Source organism: Sorex araneus, chromosome 1, assembly GCF_027595985.1.
Source record: "Sorex araneus isolate mSorAra2 chromosome 1, mSorAra2.pri, whole genome shotgun sequence".
NCBI classification, from domain to species: domain Eukaryota; kingdom Metazoa; phylum Chordata; class Mammalia; order Eulipotyphla; family Soricidae; genus Sorex; species Sorex araneus.
This window is the reverse complement of record NC_073302.1, coordinates 179,914,826-179,927,360: the sequence shown is the minus strand read 5'-3', so window position 1 is coordinate 179,927,360 and position 12,535 is coordinate 179,914,826. Positions and strand designations below refer to the sequence as shown.

The 12,535-nt window shown below is 51.0% G+C and overlaps 1 protein-coding gene across 2 annotated transcripts in view; it reads right to left on the bottom strand.

The window, feature by feature from the left end:
- EFNA5 (ephrin A5) overlaps positions 1 to 10,613 on the bottom strand; it is a 293,964-nt gene extending 283,351 nt beyond the window's left edge. For both annotated transcript variants that reach the window (XM_004615781.2, XM_055119672.1), the window contains exon 1: positions 9,266 to 10,613. In XM_004615781.2, coding sequence (XP_004615838.1) covers positions 9,266 to 9,390 — 125 coding nt within the window. In that variant the 5' untranslated portion in view covers positions 9,391 to 10,613. The remainder of the gene's footprint in view (positions 1 to 9,265) is intronic.
- Between the last annotated feature and the right edge of the window lie 1,922 nt (positions 10,614 to 12,535).

The following is a 12,535-nucleotide window of genomic DNA, read 5'->3' as shown; positions in this document are numbered from 1 at the left end:
AGCGGCTGTGGTGGTGGACCCCAGATCTGTCACCGAGACCTTTCTCCACTGATTAATTAGTAATTGGGAGACCCATGTTGGCAGCTTTCATGTCCCTATTATTCCCCCCTAGCCCGCCACAAAACCCTGTCAGGAGCCCCCCTATTGGAGCTGCACCCCGTTTAGTGCTGGGTCAGTACATTTTAATAACCAGGGCCTGGCCAGAAAGTCCTGAAGTGGGTAGCAACAGTTTCCTGAGGCCGTAACAGTGAGACGCAGGAAGCAAACACCGATGCCGCAGCATCCAGCAAGGCAGTGACCCAGCTGGAGCCAGGGGTGCGGGTGAGACAGGAGAACAGAGAGAAAAAAAAAGGCCTTGAACAAGACCGAGGCGTTGACCTGCCAGAGAGCCCTATTAGCTAAAGAGAGCAGGCAAGCGGCCAGCAGCAGAAGCACCACCTCCTGCCTCGCCACCAGCCCAAGCCGGCGAAGACATGTATTGGGAGGCCAAGGTGGAGAGTGAATGACAAGCCTCAGAACCCACCCTGATGTCACGCCAGGTCTGTCTGGGACAAAGAAAAAGTGTTTTTTTTTTTGTGGGGGGGGGGGTTGCTGTTGGGCATAAAAGGTGAGTAACTGAAAACTGCAGCCCCAAAGACGAGCTAGTTTGCAGAGCTGCAGGAGCGACACAATTTCCTCTGGGCTCTCCATCGCCAAGTGTCAGTCACTTCAAAAAACCCCTCTCCCGTGGTGGCTTCGGACATTTGGGGGCCAGGGCAGTGGCCATGCTGTGGGGTCAGAGGTCAGGGCTTCCACATTCCGGCATCTGTCTGGATTCTCTTGCCCTGAAACAATTAGAAGGGCAAAGAGGCTCATTTGCTCCCACTTTGTTTAACCTAATTGTTAAGAACCAAAGGACAGTCTCCCCATATTTCAAATGATTTTCCCTCCCCCACCCCCACTCTCATTTAGCCCCAGAAAATGAAAAAGTACTCAAGTGTAACCCAAGTTAGGCCCCCTGCACGTTCTGCGAGTTCTCTGAACGCGCCAGCCCTGCGTCCCACGGGCCCCCGTGAGGCGTGAAGCCTCCAGCTCATGTCCACCACCATCAGAGTCTAGATCAAACTGGCACTGTAATTACATGGCCCAAACAAGCCAGGCTGCGATTTGGTCCAAACCACCAACCTGCGCTTTCCATACAGGAAAAAAATGCTTTCATTTACTTTTATAATATGTATTTTCACAGCAAGAGGCAAGCTCTAATTGTGAACTATAGTTTCTGGCGAAAAAAGTCACTAATAAAACTTCCAGTGGACACCCCCACAGCCTCACGGCAAGACAAACAAAAGCGTTGGTTGGTTTAAATTCAAAAGGTCACTTTGAACACCCGTTATTGCAGCGCCCTCCATCAATCAAGGGAAAACAGACGGTGGGTATCAGGCACCTTTGCTGCAACTGTCAACTCTTACCTGGGCTTACTGAAAAGACCAGGAGACAAGTACTTGTTCACAAATCATTTTTATTTACGGACTTCAAGGGACCTTTACACACATACACCCCCCCACACACACACACAAATTCTACATCTAATAAATGAAGCAATGTGTCCCCTTAGTAGCATTCCATTTGTGGCCCGTTTAATCAGACTGACTGAATCAGGTTCCTTTGAAATTAATCTGAAGGAAGTTCTGTACTTTTCCTGCCACACATGGGTGTAATGTTCTGAGACATCGCCCAACAGATGCAGAAGTAAGAAGTCCAGGATAAAATTTTGGTCACGTTTACTAGGCCACATGCTTCTTCCAGACGTTATCCACAAACAAGATATATGGTAAGAAACATACTGACTTTATACAAATACAGTTTTATTTTTAGGAACAGCATGAATTTACTTCCAACATAATGTTCCATAAGAATCCATAAGAAAGAATAGTAATGAGAGAAAGAACCCACATTTTCCGGACCAAAAAAAAAAAATGCTCTGACTTCACATAGTACTTCTTCAAGCACCCTTGTGCTCCTTCTGGGGAGGAACCTGCATTTTTATCAGCACCTCGTACTTGTGAAAGAATTCTAGAACTACTGAGCAATTTGAAAAAACAGAATTTCAACTAACAAATGATATGACTCCCTATACTCAGAAGACCGAAATCGGGATTTTTTTTTTTTTGAGGGAAGAGTGGGATTCAGTAGGGCCTATCAATGTTACTTTGAAATTAAAGAGAAAAATTATTAAGCATCAAGAGAAAATAGAGATGCAAAAATGGTATAGCCCAACATTTGACATTAAAAATAGAACATGCTGGGGCTTAAAATACATTATTGCTGACTTAAAAATCCTTTTGGGGGGCAACTAAATTTAAGACTGCGGCATTTTAGCGAGCTCACAAATAAGAGAGAACTTTAAAAGTAGAGCCCTGTCAGAATTATTACAAAGTGGTTTAGTCCTTTTCTATCGTCCATATTCATTTCCGGACCATTTTCATGAGAGAAATAAAGTCGGTCTTGAAACAAGATGGCTGCTTCTGCAGGGGGGGAAAAAAAACCAAAAACGCTGATTTGATGGAAAGACAAACACTTCAGATTTTTAAACTGAGAAACTAGAACTTTGTCATTTTTCTCCCCTAGTCTCCAAGTACGACTCATGCACTTGGCACTCATGAAAACCTACAGGCAGCACTTGTAGCTATTTAAAATAAATTTTTTCAAAATCTAATCTTTACATGCAAAAAACACGACTAGTATACATTTAGATGCCAAGTGGGGGAAAAAAAATCCCGCTTATTCTTCATTCCAGACTCAGGATCATTAACTATGATAATCTGGTCACTTGTGGGTAGTAGTAGGAATAATAAAATTAATAAAATTTCTCATATCTCATAGAGTCCCATTAGAAATGTTTGGCGATATCTTCCACAAACAAAGCAACTGTATTGGCTTCCTACAATAAATATCCTGTTAGACAATGTCTTCTTGGTATGCATTTTACTCACCTTAACTAAAGCAAATGGCAAATTAATTCTATGACATATGCTACCAAAAAAATCTACACATTTCCCTCCATTTTAAAATAATTTTAAGTAGTTTTTTTAAAGATCACTCAAAACTATTTTCATTTCTCGCTTGAGTGGAAAATAAGACCTGACAGTAACATTTTCTTCAACCTGTCAACTGTCAATTGTATGAAGGATGTTTCTAAAGATGACAAAGGTTTATTTTTCCTTATTGAAAATGATAGAATCCTACCTGAATGAAAGTGGGGCTAACCATCCTCACTGTGGTATGCTACGGTCTCTAAGCAACTAGCTAACTAAAGAAGTTCTCAATATTTTAAAATGTTTTTATTGAAATCTATGCCTCACAGTTTGGAAACTATATTCAAAAGGCTCAAAAAATCAAGGGTTTCTATATCCATAAACATTTTAGATTAGAAAACAGCGCACGGATTACGATCATCTCAAATAAATCCCTCATGGTACAATTAGGAGTACAGATGTGTACTAAGAATACTAAGGGGAAAAAAAGAACTTTTCTCCTGTACACACAAAACTATGCTTCCTAGTTAAGAGTATAGGACTGACTGGTTCCATGTCATCAGGCTGCCCTGTTTACGATGACAATTTAGAAAACATTAATGCAGACAAATTTCAGAGCGAACAGATCTCCTGGTGGTGAGTAATATCCCCTCAGAAACACTGGAAGTTGGCATTAATCACAAGAAACTTCCCCCCAAAATGGCTCAGGATATAAGTTGAGGCGCAGACTAAAATATAAATCTAATCATATAAATCAAGCCCTTAAAAAGACAGTAATTTATTGATGTTTAGCTGTCGAAGACCACCTCTGAAAGACAAATGGCTAAAAGTGAATATTAATACTTCCCTTCTGCAGCTCCTCTCTGGGCTTTGATACCTGACTATGAAGGTGTCATCCGTCACCAATGATAAAAAGGCTATTTTGCCTCAGTTCTGAAGTCTGATCTGGACTGAGCATAAAGGGGGATGGAGGGAGTAGTGGTCTTCCTCACTGAACTTCCTCAGGGTAGTCCAAGTGGGCATTCTATTCAGGGCTGAGACTTAAACAGCATGTGCAGAGATATGAAAATTGATCATAGAATCAGCAGTCCACACAGTGACTCATTACTTTAAAAAAATCTATCGCTTTTTAAAATAATTTTTATTGTTACTAAGTTATTCAGAGCAAACAAAAAATGAAGAGGGATGCATGGTGGCACCTTTTAGAAACCTATGAAGTAAATGATTTCTATTGGAGCGGGGGCCACTGAGCCATAGGACAAATTCTCTCTCCACACACACACACACACACACACACACACACACACACACTCACACACACACCTGCTCTTACTATTTTCTTAATTATTTGATCATTTCATATTGTAATGTCTTTTTTTTTTCCCTTTCTCACAGGTACATTCTTTTGGCTTACACTACTACCAACCTTGCAAAGGCCAGGACGACTGAAGGACTAATTGTATTCATTCATTTTCTTGGCCCAGCATGAAGCTGGTAGCTTGTTTGGGTCATAGCAACAGGGGAGAAAAGCAGTCGCTCATCTTTATCTGTCCTTAACCAACAGGAAACCAGCCCAGTGGACAGAATGCAAAAAAAAAAAAAAATGCCTGTTCAGAAAGCATCTCCTAAGATTAGATGGCAAGAAATCCACAAGATTAATTTGCATACATTCCCCCCTTCTCCCCCCCCATAACTAAATTCCTTCCAAACCTGAGTCTTAGTTTTCAGAGGCTGAACTCTAAAGCTATTGATGATCGGCTAGAACTTCCATGGCAGGGAGATGCTCATTCATCAGGCTTAAGGGTATAGCTAGTACCACTAAAATCAACTCACGGGGAGTCACCGTACATGCTCTCTGATCCTTTTAATCAGAAGTTTATTGACCTTATCGCACACAGGAAATACCAAAATAGATGGCATGGCCAAGTGTGCTTCACACGGAGCGACTGTGGCAGTCACCTTAAAAAAGACAATTGTCTATTTCTGAGAACTTATGAATACATAATATGATGCATAAAATTGAAGGGATATAATGCTCAGTAGCCAACTTTGCTTTTAAAATTCTATGACAAACTGTCCAGAAAGAAGTCTATTTGTAGGAATTTCTACATTCAAGAAGGACAGGAAAGGGTTCATTCCTGTGCTCCTCTGAACGGATATGGATGAAGACCTGAGATCTGCTTAGATTCTTAGCCAAGAGTTTACATACATATCTGATAGAAATATCAAAATGACAAAGTGGCCTCAAGGCCTCAAATAAGGTGACACATTATATTGGGGGTTGAGTCACAGCTATAAAGTTCTAACTTGCATCTTTCTTGAAGAATCTTCCTATTTCTCAAGCATGAAAGCACCGCTTAAGAGATTTAGAATGTCAAAAACAAAGTCAAACCTTTATAAGCTCAGTGATAAAACTCATGCAAAAATGAGATCCACTTTCTCCATCTCTGCTCAAAACAAATTTGTGGATTTCAAGATTTCAAGACCCAGCCCTGGCACACTGGAATAGATATAAGAAAACACTGTTGGCACAGGTGTTAAAAAAAAAGAACAAGTGAAATTTGAAAGAAAAAAAGTACCCCAGAGGTTGTGCTTAGGGAAAAATTGAGGGAGGGAGGGAGAGAGAGAGAGAATGTCACAACTACTTGTCTCTACTGTATGTTGCCATGTACATGGCTGTGACCTGCCCTGGTCAGAGGGATTTGGGACTGTTGACCTAGAACACACATCACTTTCACAACTCCAAGATTGCAGTTAACAAAACTAAATGGTGTCAATTACCTACTACTTCTAACATGAAATGTTTAATTTACAAGTCCCTGCAAGAGCAGAAAAAGCCCAAAGACAATATATGATTAGTTTGAAATTTAGTAAATCCATGATGAATTATAGAGATATTTTACCCTTCAGAGAATAACCTCTTAGGCCAATGATGCTCAAATCTTAACAGAAGCAAAGTACCAAATCAGTATTCTTAAACTGTGCTGGCTATATTTGCACTGTATTATTTTACTATTTCACCCATCAAAGGCAACCAGAAGACATGTTTAATTATCCTAACATCATTCTGGCAACTGGTCAAAAGAATTCAAGAACTTTGCAATACATGCTAAGTGTTTAAATGAATATTGTCGTGTTTATGCTTCCAATTAAGAGATATTCTTATACTGAATCATTTCTTTCTATATAAGCATAGATACTTGGAAAGAATATATATACAATTTTATTACTGAAAGTCATTTTTAAAGTTATTAAGATCTTTTTACATTGCTTACAAAACTAAGAATAGATATGTTAGCACTGATTTATATTCTTCATTGCTTAAAGTAACTTAGTACCAAACTGGTTCAAATTTCAACATCAGAGCAAAGGCTCATTCTACTACTCTTACTATTTAGATGAAATCCGGAAACTTTTCCAATTTCTAAAATACAGCAGTTACATTTAGGCAAATGATATATATTTCTATTCAGAATAATAGTTCTTAGTTTCAATTTAAGAGATTTATATCAATTCTACACATAAAATCAATTCGGCCCACAGCCAAACAAATACTGGCAACTAAAAATTATCAGCATTTAAAAAGTAGACATTCACTTCCCAGAAGTGATTATATGGAAGGACAGATTCTAACAACAAAACTACCTGAGAGAAAATAAGTTGATTTTTTTTTCCTGTTAAAGCACACCATGGTCAGTGAAGTTAGTACTAAAATCCAATGTAAACTCCTGATGACTACACAAGTTACGCAGTAGATTTGAATATTTACAAAGTAATGTTTAATTCTAATTTTATCTAAACATAATTGCAAACTAAAGTTCATTAGTATAAGTGAAATTCTACTTCATTTTGTTGCAATACTAATTTTTCTCAACTAAATGTTGATCTAAACTTATCACCTGAGTCGAAAAAAAATCTACTTAAGTAGCAATTAAAGTTTTCCCTCTTTCCAAAAAAGACTTAGGATGCCTTCTACAAAATCTTAAAATTTATGATTTACGCCAAAACAAAAGACCTAGAAAACTTACTCAACAAAATGATAACATATATATTTTTTAAGTTTTAACATGAAATTTTCAAACTACTGTAACCCCCTGTGAGTTTCCTCCAAAATTTCTTGCACTACCTTTTGCGATAAAATTATTGTTTATTTCAAAATTACTTCAAAATTGCATTAGGTTCCTTTTCACTTACATCCAAGCTGACTTTCTTAATGCAATCTAAAGCACCGTCTTACTCAACATTTCAGAGATGAAACTGCTGACCAGAAGCACCTAGTTTTAAAAGTCTTATTTTTCCAAAAATAAGTTTTGTTGGGGTAACGTGACGACAGAGTATCCATAAAGCCCAGAGAACAGTTAGGGATCCTGGGAGCCTGGAGGGGAGGATGCAACGGGGCTTTCCATGCACACTGCCCAACTGATCTGCTCCACGGAAGGGCACTTCACAATCCTCAAGTGAAAATACTGACCAAGAATAAATACACTGGGCATTTTAAAATTCTACAGATGAACTTTGTCTGGGCAGGTTCAGAGCCACATGGCAACCTGAGCAGAAGCGTTTTCTGCAGGCAGGGCAAATCTATTAAAAAACATGACCTGCGACAAAAATCAATGTGCTAATCTCAAACCAAACAACAGTATCAAAAGCATAAAACAGAGATAACCTCAGATAAAACGTCCTGAACCAACTCAGACTAGCTCGACAGGTTAAAGAGGAGGGTGTGGATTCTTTCTGTTTTAACCCCAGACCTCTGGCACACCCAGGTCTCCACATAAAGGAATAACAGTAGGTACCACGAGGCAAAAATCACACGGGGAAGTTTGCAAAGGGGAAAGAGAACCAAGAGTCAAACGTCCCAAACTCGACGCCTCCGTTTCAGCGGGGCTTGGTCTAACAGGGCTCTGAAGTTGAGAAAGCGATGCCTCTGCTGCATCCCGGCTGTCTAGGAAAGCCCAGAGGGGAATAAGCGCGACCACCGTAATGAGACTTGCTTTTAACACCCTTACAACTGCAAAGCCGGCTAGATTTGTCTTGTCAGCTTTCATAAAGGGCCTGTGCCACGGTGGCCAGCTCCTCTCCTTTCCTCCGAGTGCTAAGTGGCACGTCCAGCCCGCCGCCCACCCGGGAGCCCTCGGTGGCCAAGCCCCAGGGCTGCGTGGGTTTGCGCCCCGAGGATGCCGGCGGCCCGGGCTCCCCACGCGCCAGCGGCTGGGGCACTTTCCCTGGGCCCGGGCGCAGCTGGGGCCCCGCTGCAGGAGTGCCGGGGTCCTGTGCGTCTCCCCGGGGCTGGCCAGACCTTCGCGCCCCGCGGCCCTCCGCAGCCGGCCGGCCCGGGGCAGGCCGGTGCGGGGCGCCGGGCACCGCCACCAGCCCGCGGCTGCAATCTGGCCCTGCCGAAAGCAGGGGTCGAAGGGGCTCCCCTCGGCAGCCCGGGCACCCCGCACCCCAGTCCCCCGGCGGGAGGCGAGGTCCAGGGGGCGCGCGCGGGCGTCCACCTCCAGCCTCCCGCGGGCCCGGGCTTCGGGGCTGCCCGCAGCTCGGGACCAGGTAACGGCGCCCGCGCCCCGAGACGCTGCGCGGGGTCCCCCCAGCTCCCCGGGCGCTGCCAACTCCAGCAGCTCGCCTGGCGCACAGGACGCAACCCGGCCTTAGCTCCAACTTTCCAGCCCCCTGAGCCCACCCGAGGGTGGCGAGTGCGGGAGGGGGCGATCCCGCCCGGAGCGCCGGGGCCCAGACAGACCCAGAAGCCGGGTGATTTTTCTCTCGCTCGCTCTCTTGCAGTTCAAGAGGAAAATAAAACGCCTAAAGCTTCCGCTTCCCAGCCCCCCTCACTTCCCCCGGCCCGTGCGCTCCGAGCGCACCCCCAGAAGGGAAGGGAATATCCGAGATGAGGAGGAGGGCTGGAGGGGGGGAAAACACAACTTTGCAGATGTCGGGAGGGGGTCTCCCCGCAGCCCGCGGCGCACCCACGCTCCAGGCGGGCTCCCCCGCACCCCGGCACTGCGCCCCGCTCGGGATGCCAGCCGGCCGGCGCGGCCGCCAGGGAGGGCTCGCCTCTCCGGCTCCCGCCTTTTCCGCGTCTCCCAGCGCGCCGCGGCCCCGGGGACCCCCGGGCACCCCCGGGGGCGCCCGGCAGCCCCGCCGCAGCCTAACAAAGAGGGTCGCCGCGGGAGCGCTGCCCGCAGGCGTCGCCCGCACCCGCAGGGCCGAGGCCCGGGAGCCCCGCGCCGCGCCCCGCGCCGCCTTACCTGGGGTTGCTGCTGTTCCAGTAGACGGCGTAGCGGTCGGCGACGGCCTTGGAGCCCGGGTCCTGGCTGCACACGCACATCCAGAGCAGCAGAAACACCAGCGTCAACATCTCCACGTGCAGCATCACGCCCGGCCAGCGGCGGAGCCCCCGACGCGCCGCTCCGGGAGAGAGCCGGGATCCGGGGGAGGGAGGGAGGGAGGGGAGGACGGCGAGCGCGCCCGGGAGCCAAATAAATAGGAATAAATTAAAAAACGCCACGGGGAGAAGGGAAGGGGAGCGAGACCTGAAAGAGGCGCGCGCCCCGCCGGAGAAGGGGAGGCGAGCGAGAAGGAAATCGGGCGGCGGGCAGGGGCGCGGGAAGACCCCGTGGCACCCGCGCCGGAGGGCTCCGGAGGGGGCGAGCGGCGGCGAGCGGCGGGCGTGTGCGGCGGCGGGTCAACCCGGGAGCAGGGGCTGCGCGGGGGCCGGGGCGGGCGGCGGCGCACGCTGCACGGTCGCCGGGAGCTGCGCGCCGCGGCCGCGGGGAGACATGCACTGGCCCGCCGGGCCGGCTCCGCGTCGGCGCCCCGCTTCGCTCCAAGTTACTTTGGCAGCGCGCGGAGGCGGCGCGCGGTCCGCCGCGACCCTGCAGGAGCCCGGGCAGTCGGAGGCGCAGCGCCGGGCAGGGCGGGGATCCCCGAGCCACCGCCGGCGTCCTGGAGCTGCCGAGGAGCGGCCTCGCCTGGCGAACCTCAGAGAAAAGTTTGGGTCCTCGCGTGCTTCTCGGGCAGGTCCCCCCGGCGCAGTCGGGCGGCGGCGGGCGCGGGGAGGTGTCCTGGCACGGGCCGCGCGGGGCCGGGTGTCTGCGTGCGCCCGGGCGGACGGAGAGCGGAGGTCACGGGCCGGCCAGCCGGGCGGAGCGACGGTGCCCAGCCCTGCGCGACGAAGCCAGCCCCGCCGCGGCGCCGCAGAGCGCGAGGGCAAACAATCACTTTCGCGCCGATCCCGGCGAGTCCCGAGCGCGGAGGCTTCGGGGCCAGCCTCCTCCGGCCGCCTTCGGCGAGCGATACTCGAGCCCCGGGCGGGCTCTCAGAAGTGTCCCCGCCACTCGGAGCGGTCCGGCGCGAAGCCCGGCAACTTGTAGAGATGCATCAATCAGTTGGAACCGGGGGAGAGAAAGGGAGCGCGCGCACGAGCGGGTGGCACCTCCCCGATGACTACATCAGAAAACCTCCCCGGCGCTCCCGCAGCTGCTCCTCTCGCCCCGCCGGGCTGCACCCGCCACGCGAGGTGCGAGCCGCCGAGCGAACCCTAAAATCCCTCCCAGGCGGGAAAATAAACTTGAGTGCCGCCGCCGCAGCACGAGCAGCGCGGGGAGGACCGGAACGACTGGCGAGAAGTGGAAAGGGGTAAAAGTCAGTTTTGCAAAAGAGGTGGGGGGGGGGTGGAAGGAGAGAGTGAGAGGGAGAGAAAAAATGCTTGATGGGAAAAAAAAGCTCCTCGGGCACGCCCCCTCGTTAATGCCCTGCGTGGAGAGCCCGGAGCCGCGGCCAGCCAGCCGCCGCCGCCGCCGCCGCCCGGGAGCGCGCGCACGGGCACGGGCACGGGGAGAGCGCGGGGCTGAGCGCGCGCGGGCACGGGGGGGTGGGGGCGCGGGGCTGAGCGCGCGCGGGCGCGGGGGCCGGGGGTCGGGACTGAGCGCACGCGGGCACGGGGTGGGGGTCGCCGGCACTATGTGGAGCGCGCACGGGTGCGGGGGGCCGCGGACCAGGGCTGAGCGCGCACGGGCACGGGGGGCGCGGGCCCGAGCAGGGGGCGGCGTCGCCCGCTGGAGCCCAGCCCGGGAGGCGGCCGCCGCGGCCCAGGTCATGTGGCCGCTTTTTTCCTCCCTCCAGTTGACTTGGGAAGGGGCGGAGAGTGGCGCAGCGTCCAATGGGCGGGCGGCCTGCCGTGTGCGGGCTGCGGGGGAGCGCGGCCCCCCTCTCCCTTGGCCCCGACTGGATTGGCCTGCTCCACCAGAAGGGGCGTTTTCCCGAAGAGCGGCCCCCCCGCACCCACCTTCCAGAAACCTGACTAATTGAATTACGGGGAGCGCCGAGGCGCCCTCGCCGCCGCCCTCGCCCGCACCGCGCGTAACCCTTTGGGTGCTGAATCACGCTGGGCGCGATGTGACAGCTTTTGACCTGAGTGGAAGCCTTCAGTGGCCAGGGTGGGGGGTCCCGAGGTCGGCCTCCGTTCCCGGCCCCCCGCGAGTGGCGCGTGCAGCTGCACGGTTCCACCGCGCTCCCTGCCGGGGGCGGGATTGTCCGGGGACCTGGTGCCTCGGTACCGGCCGCCAGCCCCTTTCTTCCAAGGATCTAAACGTTGGGGAGCAGGAAGCGAGGCTTTTCTCTAAAGGGGTGCTGTGAAAACACCTTTTTAAAATAATAATAATATAATAAAAATCAGTGTCAAAGTGATTGCAATTCAGTGCGAACCCACAGCTGGGAGGAAATAGATGCACGCGGGGAGTCCGCCCGAGGGACCTGACACCTCGCCATCCCCGCCCCGCGGCCCTGCGCTGCGCATTCCCTGCAGGGGAAATAAATGCAGGGTCCCCAGCCCGCTCTACTCTGGTCCGCACCCGGGGCCGCGATGCCAGGCTCCAGCGCGGTCACCGCGGGGCGCCCACCTCGCACACGGGCCCTCCGCGTCTCGCGCGCCTCGTCATCCTGTCCTGCTCTTTAGGGACTTTCGGCGGGAAGGTCCGAGCCCAAGCAAGCAAAGTGTTTAGTGTCGCCCCCAAACCTGCCGGCTGTGCCCCTTTGCTCACTGATTCGGGAGGAACCGGGAGGCCCAGGTCCCCTCCTACCCTGCTCTGCCCTGCCCTGCCCTGCCCTGCCCTGCCCTGCCCTGCTCTGCCCTGCCCGCGGTTCCCGGCGCCGCGGCGCTGTTCGGAAGCTGCCCGACGCCCTCCAGTGGCGGCCCGCAGTCGGCACCGGCGGGACCGCGGCCTGCAGCCCTCGCGGAGAGGAGGATGGAGAGTGAGTCTGCGGCGGGATCCATCAGGGCCACAGGAAGAAGCAGTTCCCGCGGGCCTGCAGCTACCTACCCTTGACGGGCTCCTGCCTGAAAGTCGAGCAGTTATCAATTCGAGAAACTTGCCCTGGAGACACTAAAGTTGTCCTAGGAAAGTAACTCTCCGGATGGGGGATCTGATCCTTGCCAGCCCCCCTCACCTCATCCCAATCTACCCCTGCTCTAACGGGGTGGGTGCGGGGGATGCACGTTTAGAATATTAGCAAATATT